The sequence below is a fragment of the Colias philodice genome, chromosome 31, assembly GCF_061535455.1.
Source record: "Colias philodice isolate Cphi_HAF_F1 chromosome 31, ilColPhil1 Martin Lab GWU primary, whole genome shotgun sequence".
Classification (NCBI taxonomy): domain Eukaryota; kingdom Metazoa; phylum Arthropoda; class Insecta; order Lepidoptera; family Pieridae; genus Colias; species Colias philodice.
The window spans coordinates 3,454,365-3,477,504 of NC_143116.1; the positions used below are offsets into that span (position 1 = coordinate 3,454,365).

Consider the following 23,140-nt stretch of genomic DNA (forward strand, 5'->3'; position numbering starts at 1 on the left):
ATAAAAAGGTATAAAATTAGATTATATTTTTCATATGTATATATTATTAATAAAGGATTAAATTATTAAAAACAAAACGTTTTTTTTTTCTTTGTCATAATTTGTTTCCCACAATTATTTATTACAAACACGAACATTCTGAATCTAACACAATTTTAAAACAAAAACATTATTAATAGTAACATTTATTACTTGTTTATTTATTTATTATAAACATGAATATTCTGATTCTAACATAATTTTAAAACAAAACTTATATATTAATAATCAATAAAAAATAAAAAAAACATTTAGGTCCGTTTGTGGTAGTCTCTAAAACACCCAAGTATGCATAAATTAACTTTATATTCCATTCCACACGGTGCGACTGGAGATGTGCGCAGTACCAACATCTTCCTCGCCATACCATAAGCGACAAATCGTTGCAGTAACTGGCGACGACTTCACCTTGCCTCAAGTCAGTCTTTGTCATAGTCCGTAAAGAACTGGGAACAAATTCCCGGTTCAGTCGTTGAGTCCCGTAACAGTCAGTTCGTCGCAGCTTTAGGCATCGCGCTAATAATGGACAATTGTAGAAATTGTCCATTATTAGCGTGTGACCTCGAAGAAGAAGAGGCTCCATCAGGTCAAAAACTATTTTGGCCGTCGCATTGGTCGGTGTAAAGTCAGACATGTCACTTTTCTGTGTCTGTTCGTTCTGGCTTGTTTGTTCTGTCTGGTCAGTCTGGTCAGCGTCATCGTCGTCATTATTGTCAGTCATCGTCGTTGTCGGTTTGTTCTTTCCTGCGTATACTATAAACTGCCAAAGATAACCAGTTGATGACTCGCATAGCTCATAGGTTTTGATGCCTACTTGGAAAACTTGTCGTTAAAATAGTCAGTCACTGGTTGGATTTTACATATTCGAGATCTTGACGGTGTGTCTGTCAGTTTGTCGTTGTCTACGAAATGTAGCATAACCTTTAAGAGGTTATACCTGTTGTAACTCATAATTCTTGAAAAATAAGGCATCGTACCGAAACCATTAAATGAGAAATATGATTCTTGGGAGACCACCGATTTTGACGACTACTTGCAGAATTTGTGCCTCTACTTATCCTCTGGCTAGCATACCTATTGGTTTCTTCGCAAAGAAAGTCGATGAAGTCGACGTCGAACATCCTCCCAAATACGTCAATTGGAGTCATGTCTGTCACGTCAAGAGTCGGGCCAGGACTCCCAGAAAATTCCTCGCGCCGACCTTTAAACGAAGTCACGTCCTTGTTCCAGTTAAACTGGAAACAGTCGTCAGGTAAATAGTTTGATAAGGCTCTGTCATTCGCTGAATCCTCAGCAAGTAAAAATGCCTCTTGCTGAGGCGTCAGGTCTGCCAGGTTACCAGTCTCAGTAATTAGTCTGTCAGTCGTCGGTATTCGTAGTATGTCTTCGTCAACGTCAGAGTCAGAGTCGTCAAAGTCACTATCGTTAACAACAGACGTGATGGCATCTTGAAAAAAGAAATATGCAATTTAATGTCCAATAATTAAGGTTAATAAGACTTCGATATAGTTTAAGTGCTTTATTCTTACCATCCGTTAATCTGTGTCGCTTGCGTGTACCCGTGGGCGTAGTAGACATGACAACAGTTGCATATCCAACACTAGGTACTGAAAATATAATATATAAATATAATAATAATTATCTAAATATATACTATACATAAAATATACATAAAAATAATAAATAAAAAAGGGAGTATTTCAGCGAGAAGCATCAGAGTCTGTCACTTCGTCGTTGACATACTCCCTTTTTTTTGTGGAGTACGGCATACAATCGCCCAATTCGCTTCGGTCGACAGATGAAAATAGTGCAATACAAGACTTTCTGTGCAAGGCAGATATAAAAAAAGAAGGAAAATGATATTTGAAATTTATAAGATAATATTTTATAATTATTAATAATAATTAATTATTATTAATAATTAATATTAATAATTTAGATTATATTAATAATTATTAATAATTTAGATTTTTTTAGGCAATTGATTTTATTGTATGTACCTAATTCGATTCTGTTCTCTTCGCATGCTCATGTAGTCTTTATGTTGTTCGAATTTAAACTTTCTCCAAAATTCCTCTGCTTGGAGAAAGTTTTCTGCAGCCTGGTCCGTATGTGTAAGCCTGTGGGCGTGTCAGTCTGGCACGACGAGGTGTTGTTTGTCCTGACTGTGTGGGTTCTGTGTGGCCGAACTACATGAGCATGGGAGGTATCTAACGTAGGTAGATATTTATCAGTTTCGATTTATATTGCTCAGAATTTATTGTCCGCGATTATGGTTTGAGGATTTGTCATAAAATAATTTTTACACCCTTTATAGTGTAAAATACGATAACAGCAGTATAAATTAATTATTTGTGTTTTAAAATTCTGATTTTATTTAAAGATTGTTCTTTAATGTGTCGCTTTTCGGATTTACAATAATCATGAATTTTTATAGTTATTAGTTTGTCTATAATAAAAAGTAAATGTTCTTTACATTCTATTGTGTGCCGTGTGATCTCATTTTATAATTTTTGTTTTTTTTTTATATTTAGCTTGTTGTGGACTGTATATTTGTTGAAAGAAAGAAAGAAAGAATAATTTATTGGGGAATAATTTATTGTTGGGGTTCGTGGTCAAAATAAACACACTTCCTTCGACATACATATATTTTCCCTTTTTACAATTTATACTTAATCACTTATTCACTACTAGTCTGGAATAAGAACTTGCTGGAACTGAACTCCAATTCGAAAATGTGGGCTATTTATATGCGTCGCCGGCGGCGAAGATGTAATGAATTACCTTCGTGCCTGTTACGCCAAGGTAATCCTCGAGGGCGTGCCAGTCTGGCACGACGAGGTATTGTTTGTCCTGGCCGTGTGGGAGCTTGCCGTTTCTGTAAAAAAATAATTTCATATACTATAACAAAATAGTTCATACATAATTGAATGAATGAAAATTCTTTACTGCTTAAAAAATAAATACAAATACAAAAGCACACAACACATATAAATAAGCAAAAGGCGGCCTTATCGCTAGGTAGCGATCTCTACCAGGTTAAAGTATAGGAAATAAACAAAACAAAAAGTGGGTAAAATAATTATGACATACCTAGATATGAGGTTGAACTTGAGGTTCTTTCTATGGCCCAGGTGATGTTTATACCATGGTTGAGATGATGGAATATAATTTTGTAGTTTTGAACTTTGCGCCCTGCAACTCCAGCTTTCGCTTGACCGTTTCTCTTGAGGTAAGTGTACCATAGCTTCACAAGCGAATAAGCGCATGTGTTTCACATCAGGTTTTTGTCCTGACCACAATTCTTCAGATGTTTTAAATTATAGGGACTGTGTTGGTGAGCGATTTATTACATAAGCAGCTGTGTGCACTGCATCAGCCCAAGACTGTTTGGGTAGATTGGCATTAAGCAGCATACATTTAGCTCTTTCAATAAGACTGCTATTCATTTTTTCTGCAGCCCCGTTTTGTTCAGGGGAACACGGTGTGGTAGTCCGGTGTATGATACTTGCAGCTTTTATGTGGTTTGTTACATCGGAATCAAATTGATGGTGACTTATATTCATAAATAATTCCTCACCAATAAAACTGCTAAAGGTCTTATTTACCAGGATATCAGTTTTGCGTTTTATTTTCTCTGAACTGGACACAAAACCGGCAATGTATTCTACTGCTCAAGTGCACGATTTAAGTCATCTATGCTCTCTGTTTCACTGGTGCTAATGGCACGTTTGTCATCTAATGTTGTCGTCAAGTTTATTCTTGTTAATGCGGATGAGCAGTTTAATATACCTATTTGTTCTAAAGGAACACAATTGCCCGTGGCCAAATCCGCGTGTAAGATTGTTTTTTTTTTATAAATAACCTCAAACAGCCTGGGCGTTGGATTTTCGCAACTACCACCATGTGATCTTATATTCGAAATAAACAATTCTAAGTGATCCTGTGAAATCTTATTAAATGGTATGTAATTGATACATCCATTTTCATTTTCGACTAAATCGTGATACATTCCCGAAGCACTTTCAATTGCAACGCAAAATCAATATAAATAAAACGATAAATATTATATCATGCATTTTTATTGCTATCCAAGCTATTTTTTTAAATTTCGTTTTGTAACTTTAAATACTTCATTACTCGAATATGCATTTCAGCCATTTGTGTCATTCTAAGTTCGTGTTCCTTTTGTAGGCGCTCATTTTCTAACATTCTGAAGCTGTGCATATCTTTAAAAGAGGCTTCAGCAAAATCAAAACTATTTTGTCTTGCTATCTATAACAAACAAGAAAAATTTAATTATCTTTTGATACCCTAGATTTACTAAAATTCTAAGTTCTGCCCATGAACAGCTACCAACATTATATCTATCACACATTTAATATAATTATATATCTCAATAACAAACATTTGAATAAAAAAATATTTTGGAAATCAGTAGAAATTGAACAAAAACAAATATAAACTAAATCAAAAGTTAAGATGTATATAATTACTGGTGTTTTTTGTTTTTGTGGTTTTTTTTTTGAAGGTTTTGGTGGTGTTATTGCTTCTACTGCCTTGCCAGTTATCTTGTTATTTATAATTTCCTGGAATTAACAAGAGCAGTTCATATATATAAGTATTTACCTGAACCTACCACTATTACTACTACTTAGTGACCCACTAGTGATCATTATGTCACTTGATATGGTTATACCTGGTTAATATCAGTTAATAATAAATTATTTTATTATTTTATTTATTTATTTAAAAAAGGCTTACCAACTAGAACCATAATTTTTTGTTCAAACAATTCAATATTAACTTAAAATAAACATTAGTATTTACGTATCTAAATTACAGGTAGGCACCGCTTTAACAATTTTTCATAACAATTAAATTATATCTAAATTGAAACCAAAAAGTAAAAACTTAAATTACAATTTGTTTGAAAGAAAGAAAGATCATTTATTTGACTCCACAATAATAATTAATAACAAACACAATTGACACAGAATACAATACTTAATTCAAATTAAAACAACACAACATGAAACAAAACAATACAAGTATAATAAATGAAAGAGTAAAATAAAATAAAATGAAGCTGTTGTGGACTGTATAATTTTGTTGGGGTTCGTGGTCGAAATAAAACCCTTCCTTCGCCATACATACATATATTTTCTCTTTACAATTGAGGAGCTTCGGAACAAAAACCGCTAAATCCACTTTCTAAGATTTTTGGCAAATCGCAAAAAACGTTTTGTTTCTTTGGTTTTTTAGGTAAAAGAGAATAGAATATCTTAATATATTAACATTAGCAACATTGTTTGATGGCCAAATCAACAGATTCGTATGTGAAGTAATAAACGAAAAAAAAAAGAAAACAAAATGGATATAGCGGTTTTTGCTTAGACTATCCGGATTTATCGTTTTTTGAAAAAATCAACTAAGGATTTATCGCTTTGTGAAAAAACCATTAACATTTTTGGTTAAAACTAAGTATATGAGGAATTAAAAAAAAAACTATACAAATAAAAATCAAGTGTGTTTATTATATTTTATTATCGTCTTATATGACATTAAACTTATACTACGGCCATTATTTCTTCTTCTATGCAGTCACATTCTTCATGGGTAATTACATGTTCATTAACATTACCTTCAGTCATGTCATGTTGTCCATCGATAAGTAAATTTTTATACCAAACAAAAGTATCATCGTCCTCCCAGTTTTCCCCAAATTGCTTTGTCATCAGAGACTTCACATCTTCTTTTTTCTGATTACTCAGGCTTTTAGTACCATCCACAGAGATTAAAGACAGAGGATGCGATTTTCTTGGTTTTAAGATTGAAAATCCTTGCTGTTCCTGTTCTGACTCGTTGATGAAATTTCGGAATGTCTTTACTTCAAACACAGTTTTGGTTTGACTCCTTTGACCTCTTCTTTGCATAACAACTTTTTTTTTCAACGTGATCCTCTTTAAATCCCTCATCCCTTCAAGCTTTTTATAGAAACTTTCCAAACTTTTCACACTTTTTAAATGCCAGTCTACTCCCAGACTTAAAACATTCCCATGTGTTTTGTAGATTTCTTGGTATTCTTCTTTTTTTGTTATGATTGGCATGGTACGCAAAGATTTTTCAACCCTGCCAAAAACTCGATCGGCAGGTAAAAAGCTGTGCCCGCGTACTGGGAACGTCAAGATAATCTCTTCTAGGGCGTCTGGAGATTTGTTTACCAACCAAAACGTGAGGCTGTGGATTATATGCGAATTTTTGTTTTGGCCTCCACAGCCATCGCAAAACAGACGCAGCACTCTTATCCCCTCCAAGTTTAGTGAGTCTAGATAATGTAAGAGTGCCGACCCGACTTCTGTAGCCCCTCTGCCACCTTGGTCCTCTGACCACTGATAGAATTGTGGGTTTCTAGAGTCCATGCCAACGAAACAAAGATTGTAGTAGCTGATTTGCCTTGCATAAAACGACTCTTGTATTGGGGTCTTGGGTAAAGGCTGGACTTGTTGCATGTCAAAACAGAAATTTTTTGAGTCTGGATCGTTATTTTTGCATAATTTATAAAATGCCTTTGCTCGTAACTTGTGTACTCTTTTTTGGACCATTAGAATACGTTTTGCGTCCGGATCAGTGGTCATTTTTATTTTATTGGTTAGTAAAATGCAAGTACTGCAAGGGTCGGAAGCTGGGCTCTTAAAACCAATATTAAAATCTTTCGCAAACACGTTTTGGAACATTGTTTTAGTTACTTTCAGAGTTTGAGGAACTGACTCATTATATATTTGTCTCAATTTCCTTTGATTTAAGTCGCACGATAAGTAGATTCTTTTAGATTTTGATCTGTTGTAGTGACTTTCGCAAGCTGGCAACTTCCTTAAAAATTCCCTGAGTTTTTCTTTCTTTTCAGCTGATTTTGTGGATTTACGGTCACCACCTCGTGTTTCTTTGGGAGTTTTCCCTTCGAAAATTACTTTAGCTATGTGACTTACCCGGTCTTTTTTTAAAGAAAAGGTTTTTAAAAACATAGCTTTACAAACAGGCCTGTTTTTATTGTGCTGGTCATTCAGAAAGTAAGTGGTACTCATTACGCGGCCTCTGCGTTTATCTTCAGCTACATTACTCTGTCGTCGTCGTTCTGGAGCAAACGGTGCAATCAATCGTGTTAAAAAGATGTCTTGGTCGACTTTCTTGTGATGTTTAAAAAATTTCTTTCTGTTCCGAAGAATAAAGTGGAGCGAAATTTTATTGCATTGGAACTTCGTCGTGTCATGAGAGCAGGGTCTTTGAAAGCTTAAGCCAAGCGGATTGGTATCCCGATACCTTAAACAATAACAAAAGCAAGTTGATACCATGCAAATCCTCAAAATCCCACAGAAATCATGCAAAATCACAACCATTCTATAAACATAGCAAAGTAAATAAGTAATTACCTGTTCTCCCGCTCCACTTCAGTTTTTCGTTTCTGTTTTGTTTTTTTTCGTGATCCTTGGTTAATATTCTCGACCAAATGGTCAATTTCCTCCATTTTTAACAAACTTTTTTACGTTATGATCTTTTTTATGTTAACGTCAATCTTACAGCAACCGAAATGAAAACCGTTAGAAAATTAATCTAAATTTGACATTGAAAAACTCAGGAAACCGTTAACTGTCACTCTTTCATCCGTCACAGTTAATGTTTAAATTCTGTCACTGTCATTAAATCCACAGACCATAGATCACAGACTAAATCTCTAGTGTAGCCAATATCATGGACGGAAGAAATCAAACTCCTTTGGCCATTATAAATTTGCCATAAAGCAAATGGAATTGATATATCGGTTTTTGTCTCAACCTTATAAAAATCTATCAAATTTATGTAGGATTTATCGGTTTCTGTTAAGATATCAATTTTATTTTACCTCATCAGTGGATTTATCGGTATCTGTATAGATCATTTAACTTTATGCGCATTTTTCTACTAGATTTATCGGCTTTAGAACAGATCCAATAAGCTTATCATGTAAAATTATGCAAAAGCAACGAAATTACAAAAAAAAATAATAATAATACAGCATGTCGTTTATCGGTTTTTGTTCCGACCCTCCTCAATTACAATTTATACCTAATCACTATTGCTTATTCACTACTGTTCTGGAATAATAACTTGCTGGGACTGATCACTATTAGTACTTATTCACTACTGGTCTGGAGTAAGCACTTGCTCGAACTCAACTCCATTTGAAAATTTGGGCTATTTATATGCGTCGCCGGCGGCGAGACTCAAAGCGGCCGCCCGGCGGCGAGGCACAAAGCGGCGGCGGCATCCAAAAGCGGCGAGGCTCAAAGCGGCGGCGGCATCCAAAAGCGGCGGCGGCTGTCTTGCATGTGCCGCCTAGGCCACGCCTCCTCCACGTGTAAACGCAATACACGTGGCGTACTGAGTACAGCGCGATAGGCGAAACCGCGGTGCGCCTCGTCGAAACCGCGGTGCGCCTCTCTTCCACGTGCAGCGTTAAGGCGTGAATCGGGTAGAATGACCTTTTAATACCGAAAATTAACTCTAGTTATAACCGTTTTTCTTCTTAGATTCTTAATGTACATATCTAAAAAAAATGTATATTAAAGTTTCGAATATGATAAAGGGCATGGTTGTTTTAATTTGTTTATTTTACAATCAGGTTTTTTGGAAAAAAATCATGAACTGAGGTAGATTTTTGGACTTTAAACCAAAACGCTAAGTCAATATAACGTCAATTATTGTAGTATTTTTACAGTGTGTTTATGAAATTGAAACACAGGGCATGGTTGTTTTAAATTTTGATTCCATACCCAAATATCATTTTAAATAATTTTTATACGTACTTTTACTACGGTAGATTCGTGCCGGTCCCCCGATCCCGCCTTGTAAATCGTCGTCAAGGTCGCTAGCCCCTATTAACGCCTTAATATTCCGCCCCATACACGTGGAGCCGCTGCGCGGGGAGCCCCGTTACCGCCTGCGTGTGCTCGTCCTTTACAAAGCCGAAAAGTGGAGCCAAGTCAGGTAGCCACTCAGCATAAGTTGCAATATAGTTGCAACGCTGATTTTCAGTGGCCCTGTTTAATGTTTTTACAATATGCTTTTTGAACGAGCTTAGTTTTGAAAAATAAATATCTGTGTTATGATCAACTGCAAATATTCTATTATATAATTTTAAAATAAGTTGTAACGGGGAGTTCGAACCATATTTATTTTTTGAAAATTTTGTGTACATAGGGCAAAAAGTACTTAGCCGACAATTATAGATAGGCACCGAGAGACCAATTTGCGACAACAGTGATGGACAGTCTATCTCATTGTTTAATAATTTATGTAGGCATATTAGCTGTGACGCGCTTCTGCGCGCTTCCAAAGACTCCATTTTAAAAAAGTTTAGCTTTTCGCTATAATTTGTAAGAATATTGTTTTTGGTGATATAACTTAATCTATTAATAAATTTTTTCTGTACTGATTCAATACGAGTAATATATTTTTTATAGTAAGGACACCAGACAACTGAATTGTATTCAAGGTTGGACCTTACGAGAGTAGATAAAGTATTTTCATAGCGAGAGTAGATTTAAAATCCTGTGTATTACGAAAAATAAAACCTAGCATTTTAAAACTTTTGCGAACCACCAGATCTATATGTGTATCAAATCTGCATTCCTCATCCAATGTAATACCTAAGTCTTTAAGATTGTACTTTTGCTTAATAGCAATATCATAATCATATCATAATTATAATAAAGGAACACAAAAATAATCCCTACACTACTATTTCCAATTGGTGAATTTGGTTCCACAGGATCTGGATTCCCACTTATTTCATCCTACTACTATTATAAAGGCGAAAGTCTGTAAGTATGGATGTATGGATGTTTGTAACTCTTTCACGCAAATACTACTGAACCGATTACAATGAAATTTAGCACACATATAGAAGGTAACTTGGATTAACACATAGGGTAGGTTTTATCCCGGAAATCCCACGGGAACGGGAACTATGCGGGTTTTCCTTTAAAAACGCGGGCGAAGCCGCGGGCGGAAATCTAGTTTGTTATAAAATGATCCATGAATCTCTAAATGAAAAACACCCATGATGAGACCACTTAAAGAACGTCATTACAAGTTAGAAAGAAAGAAAGAAAGAAAATACATTTATTTTAATGTCTTGCCACACAGGAAAAAAACAGAGAATAGTAAAATAATAAAGTTTGGAGTGCGAAGAAAACAGAAAATTATATTCAATACTGATTTTTAACATTAACACATAGGGTCTGTGCAGCATCAAACATTAAAAAAGGGAACCACTCGGTGATATTCTGTGATGCAGAGGCATCGCAGCACCGGTTTTCAGTGGGCCCTCCTCGACAGTCAAAGGAACAGTGTAAATTTTTAAATAATATATTTATATAGTTAAGAGAAAGCAATAGGTATACATAAATAATTAATATATTAAAAAAAGAAAAACATATTACATAAATATACAATATACATAATTACATTATAATTTGTATGTTATAGAATTATAGAAACTTTACTACATATATATTGACTAGGTTGTAAGGGGAGCAAACAATGTGAAACATTTAGTTACGATGCAACTAAAGCTGGCCTACCTGCCTTATGATTAGATAATTTTTATATTTATTTTTAAAATTAGTCACAGATTGAATGTTACGATAAGGAGGAGGCAGGTTATTCCAACATTTAGTTGCATTGTACTTAAAACTGCCTCTGAATGCGTTTGTATGAAATTTTTGAAAATACATTATATACGGAGTTGCCCTAGTATTATACCTGCTGTTTATATTACATTTTTACATTTTGGTAATTATTTACTTAGTAATGTATACAAAGGAATAGTATTTAAGTTAATTTCCTACCTTCATACCATCACAATGAAACTCATTAAACATATCTCGAACTGCTGAGGTACCATTTCCACTATTTCTATAGCATCTGGGGAAGAAGAAGGAGGTTGGGGCCACCCCTAGTTTTATTTGTATCTCGCCTAAACAAGGATATTTCTTTTTTGGAATTTAATTTTTGGCACTTCCATTGGTTTATTGTTTTTTATCCCTCATTCTCACACTTGCTAGATTAAAACTGAAAAATAACATGTTTCAAATTTCAAATTCAAATGATTTATTGTGATTCACAGGTTATAAGGGTTATTATTGTATGAGGTGATCCGCTATGATCTGCCATGTGGCGTACAATTTAAAAAAAAATGTTTTACAAATGTTTGGATACATCAATAAGGTTTATAAGCAAACTAATATACAAAACAACACATTACTTACTTCCCTGTTATTTCGTCCCAAGCCTTTGTTTTTTCCATATAAGTATTAGTTGTTAAATCCTTATTTTCTACTAGCTTTCCGCCCGCGGCTTCGCCCGCGTTTTCAAAGAAAAACCCGTTCCCGCAGGATTTCCTGGATAAAACCTATCCTATGTCCTTTCTCGGGTATCAAAATATCTCTATACCAAATTTCATGCAAATTGGTTCAGTAGTTACGGCGTGATTGAGTAACAGACAGACAGACAGAGTTACTTTCGCATTTATAATATTAGTATGGATTATCGGTCGTAAAATATTCCTAACCAGTCGCTGTAAACAGAGGTACAAGAAACATGATCGAATCAAAGAAATTACCACGCATTAATTGTAAATGTACATAACTCTAACAAACCTTTTCCTCCTTTTCCCAATTCAGACAGCGTTCTCTTTTATTTGTTTGCACATTGGCCGTATTGAGCCGCTTGAAGTGCACACACCTATCATGCACTCAATTTGTTAAATAAATTTTTACGTGCTAAATCTGAAGTGGACCTATTTAGAATAGAATAGAATAGAATAGAAACACATTTATTCCCAAAAAATGATACAGTACATTAAATTACAGACAAAACTTATAACTAAAAAAAAAGTATAACATTACATGTAGACGTAATAATATTATATTATATCTGTATCACCTGAGGGAAAGGGATTACTGACTCAGAATAAATGTTACAGCTGAGGCTGTAACGCTGTTATTCTGTCAGCACCATATAAAGAGTCGAGTGACTGTAAAGAGTATTCTAGTTTTAATGTAGCGATTACGGACTAAATTATGGTATAAATTTATATATTATAAAGTATGAAAGTTTTGATGTCAAAAGTAAGTATGTACATGGTTTGCCAGTCAGAGAGGAAAATCGGCTGAGTGAGTTGAGTGGAAAACGAGATCAGCAATTAAAATGTGTAGAATTAAAATGACCGAGTGTAGAATTTATGAATAATTAATACTGCTAGCACCAAGCAGAAGAAGTTAAAGATATCTATTTCAACACAACAGAAAAAATTATATATAAAAAATAGTTAAATTAGGGATAAATGTTTATTAAATGGCCAATAATTTTTATTATATAATTATAGCATTAACTAGATAATTATTAAGAACAAAAAAAAATTAATGTTAATATTGAGCTGTATCTAGAGAGCTGTATCTTCGTAAAAAAAACACCCCCAATATTTTACAAGGGCGGCTAACGTGAGCATTATTCCCTCTAGAGACCCTGATAAACTTAGTGTGCCACGTTGTAAAACTGCGCTTTACTCTAAAAGTGCCTATCATGCTCATAAAAATATTTAACCGTATTCCTAAATGTATACGAAACCAAACATTTAATGTATATAAAAATAAACTAAAGAAATGGTTGATCTTAAATTGTTTTTATAGCATAAAAGAATTTTTTGACCATAAATGTTAATTATTATAATTGCACATGCACAAGCACACACATTCACAAACACACACACACACACACACATATACACACACTCACACTAACAAAATCACGCACTATACTTGTAAAAAGCTTGTAAGCCCACAACTGTATATTTATATGTTTTTTTTTTACTTTCTCTGTTTTTTAAATGTAATCTTTTTGTTGTACTGAACATGTTCTCTGGGAAGGAACTGTCTTCCTTAACACAGGATTTTCCTAGCTAGGAAGACAGAGCCACACTGTAATTGTACTGTATTAATTTTTGTACTCAATAAAGATATTTTTTTTTTTTTTATAATTGTATGTATAGCGTTAAAATGTAATTATTGTGGATATTAATTGTTAATTAATTGCAAAGTGATTTAATTTCAATATTGTATTAAATTTAAATTGAGACAGTATTTGCATGCTTTAGACTAAGCAAAACATGATGAACAATCGAAATATTTTGACATCTCTCTGTACCATGTTTTAAGCAAATAAATATTATTTTATTTTTATTTATTTTATTTTTTTATTGTAATTTAATATTGTGATATACCCTCATAGGAGGCCCGTGTCCCAGCAGTGGGAACATATATTGGCTGATGATGATGATGATGAATATTGTATCGTTTGTCTCTAATCTTTATCTTTAATATATAATATAAATCTCGTGTCACAATGTTTGTCCTCAATGGACTCCTAAACCACTAAACCGATTATAACAAAATTCGCCCACCATGTGCAGTTCGATCCAACTTGTGAGATAGGATAGTTTAAACATGTAGGTACCACGGGCGAAGCCGGGGCGGACCGCTAGTTGTACCTTATTTTTAAGTTAAGCTTTGTAATAATTGTTATCTTTGTGCGTTTTAGTATGTTTTGTACTGTAAGTCAAAGATGTATAAATAAATAAATAAATATTTAATCAATACATGGGTGGAGTCGACGTACTCGATCAGCAGATGGAATATTACCGAGCTTTTATTAAAACCAAAAAGTGGACGTTGAAAGTTCTCATACACTTCTTGGATCTTGCGTAGGTCAACTCTTGGAGGCTTAACAGAAACGATTGTTTAGCAAATAAGTTACCTAGAAAAGAATCACTGACTCTGCTTGATTTTCGTTTGAATATTGCCGATAGCGTATCCTGCATACCAGATCGTCTTCGTAGAGAAGAAAATGAGGATGATTTACCATCAGTTCCTCGTCCACATTATATTCAGACCAGCTAATGTTCTATCAGAAGCAAAGAGGTATGACGGATATGAACACTATCCTGTCTTTGATGACATTAAAACACTTATGATTTTTAATTATTTAAACACGAAACAACGGGAAGAAATTAGACGTGTTCGATATTTTTTACTGGTGGAGGTTTCTAATACTATAATGGCATAGACACCAAGTCGGAAAAGAGAGTGTGGAGCTAATTATACCGCGGAAGAAAAAACCATGTTTGCAGATATCGTCACACAGTGAGTATAGGCCAATAGTTAAGTCTGTTTCTTAATTTCTTTAGGTATCGGCCGATACTGAATCGTGCGCACTTGCATACATCTTTCATACTGATTATGGACCCCTACTAAACTATCGGCCGATAGAAAGTCTGCAGTCTACGGGGGCTCTTAATAGTAATTTAAATAGATTCATAATTTTCTATACTTATTACTCCATTTTTTTAGGTTTAAACACATTATTGAAGACAAAAGGACAGGAGGAATGTTTATTCAAAGAAAAAAAGATGCATGGAAGGCAATTACTGATAAATACAACAGTAATTGCTATACCGGTCGCAGAGAGATGGATCAATTGAAAGCGTTGTATGATAATATTATGAAACAGAAAGCACGGAAAAATATTGGCGAAAGCAATGTATGTATCTATAAATAAATACCTTAAAAGTTTTGTCAAAACACATCCGAGGATGCCCTCTGGCTACGCAAAGCAACAATATATACAAAAACAAAAGTAGCTCACAATTTTGACTAAGTTTTATATAGCGTTGTGAAAATTTTTAAATATCTTGTTTCAGAAAACTGAATACATCAATAGGATCCCTCTTGAATTGTCTGAGGAGGACCTTTCAAGGGCTTTGAAAAATTTAAGAGAAGATAAGGTATATATCTGTCAAATTTTGTCATAATGTGCTTCATACATTCAAATGTATTCATACACAAGGTCAGAGAAAAACCAGTACTGAATTGGCCCGTTATGAGCTAAAGTTTGGTGTTTTTGCATGAAATCATCACTTCTAAAATATATTTCATTTTTTCTTTAGGTTCAGATGAACAAAACTGGTGGTGGTTGTTATAAACCCAAAACAACTGACAGCGAGTCAAAAATACTTGCAATAATACAGGATCAAGTAGAACCACTGTGTAATCCTTTCGATAGTGGTGCACTTTATTTTAAAGGTGGGTATAATCAGTAAAACATATGAATACTATAACTTTATACGTTTAAAAGTACAGAATTATAATTGAAATAATTGATATGTATACTGTTTTAGATGCTACACACCTCTCGGAACCAACAGGAAGCAAGTCCCCGGAAATAGAAAATTTCATTATTGTAAATGAGGTTGAAAAATCTGGTATGAATATATTTTCACACACAATGTAAATATCAGCTCTTGCTGTAATGAAATTACAGTTTAAAAAAAAAATTAGTTTAGTTTTTTTTTTCAAATATTAGGTTAGAACATATTATGTGATGCATGGTATTTTTTTTAGATTCTAGTAACCTGTTGGATACTGAGATTACTAGATACCAGGATTCCTCAATGGTGACTCTAACTCAAGATGCAGATATTTCAGAGTTACCAAAAGACCAACCCAATCTGGTCAAAAGAAAAATGTTAAAGACTATTAATAGAAAAAAACAAAAGGGTAATCTATTTTTTTTTACCATGCCTACTATGCTAGGCCAAGTGGCCTTCATGATAAGATAGTATTATTGACATATTTGCAAATGTTTCAGCTCCTGTTAATCTAAAGCCTCGGAATAAGTCATCAGAACAATTGAAACGCATTTATTTCAAAAAGAAGTGTCAAAATGCTAATTTGGAGCGCAAGAAACTGATGCAGGAAATACTCCAAAATAAAGAACAGCATAGGCTGAAAATGTTAATTTTGAAAAAACAATTTGAGAATGTAAATAATAATTAAATCGCAATAAATTTATTTTTTTCAAAATAAAACTATTTCTTTGTATTGTTAACTAAATTCATCATCTCATCAGATAATGATAATGGATCGAGTTAATATAATAATAGGCATCTGCCTACCTCAACTTAGTTGGGGCTACACATCTGCATAACCTATTCCCAACTTGGCTTCCAGTCTGACCGGATGACCGGGGTTCATGTAATCATGGGCTGTATTCCATATCCACGACTTCCAATGTACTGGCGATCAGGTTTCTCGTTGGGAAAGATAGCCGACACAATGAGTAGAGATCGTTTCATACATAGAAAAAATTTCGATCACGAGGCGGGACTCGAATCCGCATCCATCAATAGATGGCGCGCGGTGTGTCACATAAAACACATAAGACACATAAAACTGAAAGAATAGAATAATTCGATTGCTCTGGCGGGTCACCAGTGGCTGAATTGGTCAGGCATCCGCCCCGGAATGGCGCGAAAGGATGCGGGTTCGAGTCCCGCCTCGTGATCGATTTTTTTCTATTCTTTATAAATTTATATTAGTTTTATTTTTTCTTAAGACAAATGGCAGTTGAACTGATCTTTAATTTTACTGATAACTAAAAGTGAAAAAAGTGTGAAGAAAAACCAGAAGCAAACCATAATTATTACTAGCGGTCCGCCCCGGCTTCGCCCGTGGTACATATTTCGCAATAAAAGGTAGTCTATGTTTTTTCTCAGGGTCTAAAGATTGTCCGTGCCAAATTTCATCAAAATCGGTCCAGTAGTTTATGCGTGAAAACCATATATACATACAAACCTTTCCTCTTTATAATATTACTAGCGGTCCGCCCCGGCTTCGCCTGTGGTACCTACATGTTTAAACTATCCTATCTCTCAAGTTGGATCGAACTGCACATGGTGTGCGAATTTTATTATAATCGGTTAAGTGGTTTAGGAGTCCATTGAGGACAAACATTGTGACACGAGATTTATATATGTCACGGCTAAAGGTAGGTGAGAACATAAACTTAAGATTAGCCGGCTAAACTTAGGTTTATTTTCGACGAGGTGTTAATGTTAGTTTGTTCTATCTTTAGCCGGCTAAACTTAAGTGTAACCGCAGGCCCGTGGCTAAAAATGTCGGGGTGGGTAGATTTGGTTAGCGCCGGGCCGGTGGAGGGCTTGAGGGGCCCGCACAGTGCCAGAAAACACTCGCCCTGTTCCTTACATGTATTATAGTAACCAAATCTACCCACCCCGACTCAGGGCAGAAAGCTGGTGGCTAGGTTAGGTTAGGTTAGAACTCTTAAGACCCGCACGAGCCGAGCGAGCGCAGCGAGCGTGCTGCGGCAGCAGCCGGCGAAGTGCCAGAAAACACTCGCCCTGTTCCTTACATGTATTATAGTAACCAAATCTACCCACCCCGACATTTTTAGCCACGGGCCTGCGGTTACACTTAAGTTTAGCCGGCTAAAGATAGAACAAACTAACATTAACACCTCGTCGAAAATAAACCTAAGTTTAGCCGGCTAATCTTAAGTTTATGTTCTCACCTACCTTTAGCCGTAACATATATATTAAGATGTCCATCAGAGTTGGACTGGTTTTCATTAATATTATGTATTAACATCTTATTCAATTTCCAATGATAAAGTATGTGAATACAAAATATATCGATAAAGTATGTGAATACAAAATATCGATAAAATATGTTAATACAAAATATATCGATAAAGTATGTGAATATAAAATATATCGATAAAGTATGTGAATGAAAAAATATATCGATGAAGTATGTGTATACAAATTTCCATCTCTAGGACATTTGGTGACCTTGAATTAGCCAATGAGAATGCAGCGCCCCGCTTCACCATACTTCAAATTGTTGACATATTGAACTTAGTGTGTATAAGCTAACATTAGGCGTCTAATGGTTGTGTGGTCAATGGACCAGGGCCATCAATATCACAGACGCAAAAATGAAGGAATACCTTTGAAATTAAAGAAGTGAAAACCCAAATGGATGAAGCCTTTAAAGCAATAACTGTCGCGTCAAAACGTCAGCAAGATTATGACGACACCGATTTTTTTTGTCAGATGCTGGCGAAAAAATGGATGAACAGAAACGTGATAAATTAATGTACGATATTCATGCTCTTGTTTATAATTCGAACTATAACGAGTTTCAATCATCGTCTAATTCCACGCCTGTATACAGTAGTTACAGTGCTGTGCTGTGCCCTAATACAGATGTAGAATATTCATAATATAATGACCTTCCTACATTCACGAAACAAACGGCGGCGCCGACGTCAGACCACCACCCCAAAAAAGGAAATTAATATAAGTTCTCAAATATTAAATAAAGCGTTTGAAATGAGCAATGAAACTGATATTTAAGTTTATGTAAAGACGATACCAATATTATATACCGCCCATAGTATTAAGTGATATAAATAAATAATTAAAAAGTGAGAAACAATGCAAAGTGATAAATAATTATAATTACTGTTTTAAATATAATATAATACTTAAATATTTTTTTTTTATTTCCATACCTTGACTTTGACTGATCTTGGAGAACAATAATAATCGCTTTACAAACTTCTGGCACGATTTTTGATATTATTTGGCTGGATATTTTAAAAAGAAAATCAAGTTATTTATATGTATCTCCTGTAGCAAGAAATCTTAAAGTTACAGCCAACCGGACTTTGTATCTTTCTTTGCTATGATTGGGCTAATCCATACTAATATTATAAATGCGAAAGTAACTCTGTCTGTCTGTCTGTTACTCAATCACGCCTTAACTACTGAACCAATTTGCATGAATTTGGTATAGAGATATTTTGATACCCGAGAAAGGACATAGGATAGGTTTTATCCCGGAAATCCCACAGGAACGGGAACTATGCGGTTTAAACTTCTTTGACTGCGCGGGCGATACCGCGGGTAGAAAGCTAGTTTTTTATAACTAGTAAATATTCAAAATCAGATGATGACATTCTGCAGAAATTTTAAAATTGTCCTGATGGTTCATGAAGCAGCTAAAAACTCACTTCCGTATCTATAAAAACACAGATGCATAGTTAGCAAAATACATGAAGGTACTTGTATAAAAATATATTGCGACTGAAAATATTTTATTTCTGTAGTAATAAATATAATGTAACTTACGTTAATCCTGAAGTGTGCATTTTTATCATCCACCATCGCCTTTTCTTTCGTTGATTACTTGTCTGATGCAAGTAATAAGCATATGTAGGACCTAGTCCGTACGCGTAAGCCGCTAGTGCAAATAAATTATCGTCCGTCGTCTTCGCTTTTCTGCTACCACAGTTGGGACTGGCCCAATGAGCTAGTCTGTTTCCATTGATTGGTTACAAAGTTGACAGATTTTTAAATATTTCACAAGGATTATTATGACAGGATAGATAAATTTATTAATGCCTTTTTTGTTATAGGCCTAACATTAATTCTTTTAAATTAATTAATTATTTTAAACAATCCCATTCAAAAACTACTTTCTGGCCACAGTGATCCGAAGTGAGTGTATTGAGAATATTTTTCTCTAAACAGTTGCAGTCGCAGTATATATTATCAATACATTTTGCTGAAGTAGGTGTAATTCGTGTGGGTTCATTAAAAAGATTAAATGACTGAAACAAATTAACAATTCGTGTTGCCGTTTGTGTTTGTAAAAGTATATCAATATATATAAAATAACAGTATATCAATATAAAATCACCACATACTATAACTTTTTTTTTTACTCCTACGTAAACGCTTTAATATTTCTTCCATGACTGTCTCGAACATATTATAGTCACTGGAAGGGGGTCTATAAACGCAAACAAAAATATAACGCTCCAGCTCCACACAGGACAGTTCAATGGTCCGTTCTACAGAAAGACTAACAATGTCAGTTCGTTCTTTACATTTTACACTATCATGTACAAAAATAACAGAACCTCCATGAATAGCCTGTGTCCTAAAGTATATACTTTTTAATTTGTAATTTTCAATATCTACTAACGACTGTCATTGTTTAAGCCAATGTTCTGTTACACAAAATATTTTAATATTGTTATCATTCAGAAACAATTCTATTTCTAACAATTTGCTAGACAAGCCTTGAATATTTTGATGCACAAGGGAAAAAGACTGAATGAATGAAAAATTCTTTATTGTACACCATATAGGACAATTTAAAACACTTATTAACTTATATCAATGTACAGAGGGCGGCCTTATCGCTGACAGCGATCTCTGCCAGGCAACCCAATCGACTAGGACAAATACTGAGTATGGTGGACAGTGGTGCATAAATAAAATAAATACATAATAATATATACATACATATAATAAATACACACATACATACAATGTACATACATACGTATACATTATAATAATATGTACTACAAATATAAACATTCCTCGTGGCTTATATGTAAACAGATATCGTGGATAAATAAAATAAATACATAATAATATATACATACATATAATAAATTCACACATAAATACAATGTACATACATACGTATACATATGAGCACGTAAGTAGCAAAACTAACAGCGAGTTTGAGACAGTGTTAAATAATGTGTTTTAACTTTATTTTTGAAAATGAAAATCGATTCAGCACGTCTTATCTCTTCGGGTAACGAATTCCAGAGGTTAATTACAGTGATAGTAAAGGAGGAGTGGAAGAAGTTAGACCGGTGAGGAGGAATGCTTAAAGTTAGAAGATTAGAGGAACGGAGAGTGATACTATGTTCGTTCAGATATTTAAACTTAGCTGTTGTCTTATAAACTAGTTTAAATCTAGCTTAGGGCTAGATTGTCTGTCAATACTTGACCTAGGTTGATGTATATAATTACTACTACATAAAATTATAGTAGATCGATGGTCTGATACCGAACATGTACCAGACTGGTTAATATTATATGCTATTAACATAGCAAGTTCTCGCTTATACCTAGATGGCAGATACACTGTACTCTTTGTCAAAGTAAAAGATTTAATACATAAGTTAATGTCAAAGTAAATGAATGCATCACGATGATGATTTGTTATGTTATACAATTTTAAATTCATATTATGAATTAATCTATTTTGTTCTTGTGTCAAACCAGGTAGGTATTGGCCTTCTTACATTTATCACAATCTTTTATATTTTTTTAAAGATAAAACCACAGACATTTGCACATGCTTGTGTTTCCGCTCAGCTCTTTATTTCATCGTCAGGCACAGAAATTATATCATTATATCATGCATGCATCATTGGGGCCAGACTCGGGCATTGGATCATCATTTTTTTTTTTTGGATTGAGTTTATTCTTACAGAACAGATACTGAAAATTCTCCACTAATTCGCCATTATCATCCTCACAATTTCTGTTGTTTTTTACAATGTTTCTTAAATTGGTAATAATGCCTGTTTTCAAGCCGGCAATGAACTGAGCGACTGTGAGATTGTTATTTGAGCCACAGTTGGCTCTAATGCAGCCAAAGCAATTTTCCAAGGGAGCTTGATTGATTCTCCTTGTGGCGATGCTTTTTATGTGGTGCTTTTTCAATAAGTTATCCTACAGACGCTCATATCCATTTAATAATTTCAGCCAGCCCCCTTGGGATGGTGGTTTTCTTCTACACCCAATAAATTCTAAGTCATTGATAAATTTTACTGATTTCTTAAAAAAAATCTTTATGTGGACTCTACGCTGTCAAATTTGTTTTATAAGGCTTTCCTTCCTGCCTGTCGGGTGCATCTGTATTGAGCAAATCAAATAAATTATTAAAATGCTCAAGAAAAGTTGCTGTAGCAACAGCTTTCTCTTCAAAAGAAACACCTATCACAGCACCTTCATTCATTTTTTGTAAGGACTTAAGCCGCCGCCATCCTGTTACAAATGACTCGAAATTTTGTGGGACATTTGTAACAGGATGGCGGTTCTACAGGGTTCTTAGTACGCAATGACAAAAAGAAAAATGATGGTCAGAACGCTGATACCGGATACCTTAAGATACTGTAAAAAATATTACAGTATTTTATATTACAGTAGTCAACCAAAAGTAGCGATCCCATCCACTCGTCTGTGATTTCGAAACCTGTCCCCTTCAATTTCTGTGCTGTATCCACCACTTAAGATACATACGATGTCATAGTTTCACAGTTATCGAGACGTATTGAAATTAATGTTCGAAGCAAACTTATTTTTCGTTGATATCCCGAGTCATCAAATAACTGTTTCAACTTTTTCCATACACTGTAGTCTCACTCTTGATATGCACATATAATGAACAGTCTATCGTCATCACAAGTTTTGCTTTGGCTTTCTTCATCTCATTTTCACTGATGGCCGCCGGCATGTTTTCAATGTCAATGCCTTCCAGCAACAGAAATTACTTGCCGCGAACGCCCAATCGTCGTAATTTTCGCGTCCTTTTAACTTTGGCACATTTACTAAATAGCCTGACATCGACATTATTACTTTTACACGATGAAACTACTAGAAAAACTCGCAAATATGTGACTGGGCCCATAACCTAATAAAACTCGGTAGACATTTTGTAACAGACTGAATTTATTAACTCAATACACAGACAATATCACAAGTTCACACTCATAGACAATAGATGCATAATATTTTGTTACAACAGATTAAACTTATTTTTAACATTTAACCCTCATTTTCTCCTTGCCGTTGGGTTGGATGTGACGTTGTGAGAGTTTTGGGGCGAAAACAAAATGTGGGTTGCAATTGTCGAGTTCAAAGAACTGCTCAATGTGCTTCCAAGACGCGATACCTGAAATATAAAAAAAGCGTTATTTTTTTAACATTAATATTAAGATAGATTTATTGATAGATAGTTGATAGATATAGATAGATACAGCGTTTATTATAAATTAAAATTTGATAAATTCGCAAAAAAGTTGGAAAAGCCCTTTGTGGTTTATGCAGACTTTGAGCCATTTTTGAACCCGATAGAATCATGTAGTAACGATTCATCCAAGCCTAGTACAATTAATATTCAAAAACATGAAGTGGATATTACATTAAATGTTCATATGATAACAGATTATCAAAATATGAGACGTATAGTGGACCAAACTGTGCACAAGTGTTTATGAATCGCCTTTGTGAAGACGTGAAAACAATAGTTAAGAAAATAGTTTCCAA

The 23,140-nt window shown here is 34.3% G+C and overlaps 5 protein-coding genes across 5 annotated transcripts in view; 1 reads left to right on the plus strand and 4 right to left on the minus strand.

Moving 5' to 3' along the window:
• Positions 1 to 23,140, minus strand: part of LOC149475178 (uncharacterized) — a 115,565-nt gene that overhangs the window by 17,438 nt on the left and 74,987 nt on the right. The gene's annotated exons all lie outside the window — the stretch shown is intronic.
• On the minus strand, positions 200 to 1,756 carry LOC149475179 (uncharacterized). The gene is made up of 2 exons (XM_089713701.1): positions 1,569 to 1,756; positions 200 to 1,486 (listed from the first exon to the last, which is right to left on the minus strand). Exons 1-2 carry the CDS (start codon positions 1,615 to 1,617, stop codon positions 987 to 989), a joined length of 549 nt encoding a protein of 182 aa, XP_089569827.1. The 5' UTR covers positions 1,618 to 1,756; the 3' UTR covers positions 200 to 986.
• On the minus strand, positions 1,989 to 4,176 carry LOC149475180 (uncharacterized). The gene is made up of 2 exons (XM_089713714.1): positions 3,133 to 4,176; positions 1,989 to 2,917 (listed from the first exon to the last, which is right to left on the minus strand). Exons 1-2 carry the CDS (start codon positions 3,306 to 3,308, stop codon positions 2,782 to 2,784), a joined length of 312 nt encoding a protein of 103 aa, XP_089569840.1. The 5' UTR covers positions 3,309 to 4,176; the 3' UTR covers positions 1,989 to 2,781.
• Positions 6,074 to 7,564, minus strand: LOC149475181 (uncharacterized). The gene is made up of 3 exons (XM_089713735.1): positions 7,470 to 7,564; positions 6,155 to 7,251; positions 6,074 to 6,084 (listed from the first exon to the last, which is right to left on the minus strand). The coding sequence occupies exons 1-3, from the start codon at positions 7,562 to 7,564 to the stop codon at positions 6,074 to 6,076; spliced, it is 1,203 nt and encodes a 400-aa protein (XP_089569861.1).
• Positions 14,631 to 16,024, plus strand: LOC149475182 (uncharacterized). Its single transcript, XM_089713683.1, has 6 exons — positions 14,631 to 14,676; positions 14,837 to 14,920; positions 15,083 to 15,218; positions 15,314 to 15,397; positions 15,537 to 15,692; positions 15,784 to 16,024. Exons 1-6 carry the CDS (start codon positions 14,638 to 14,640, stop codon positions 15,969 to 15,971), a joined length of 687 nt encoding a protein of 228 aa, XP_089569809.1. The 5' UTR covers positions 14,631 to 14,637; the 3' UTR covers positions 15,972 to 16,024.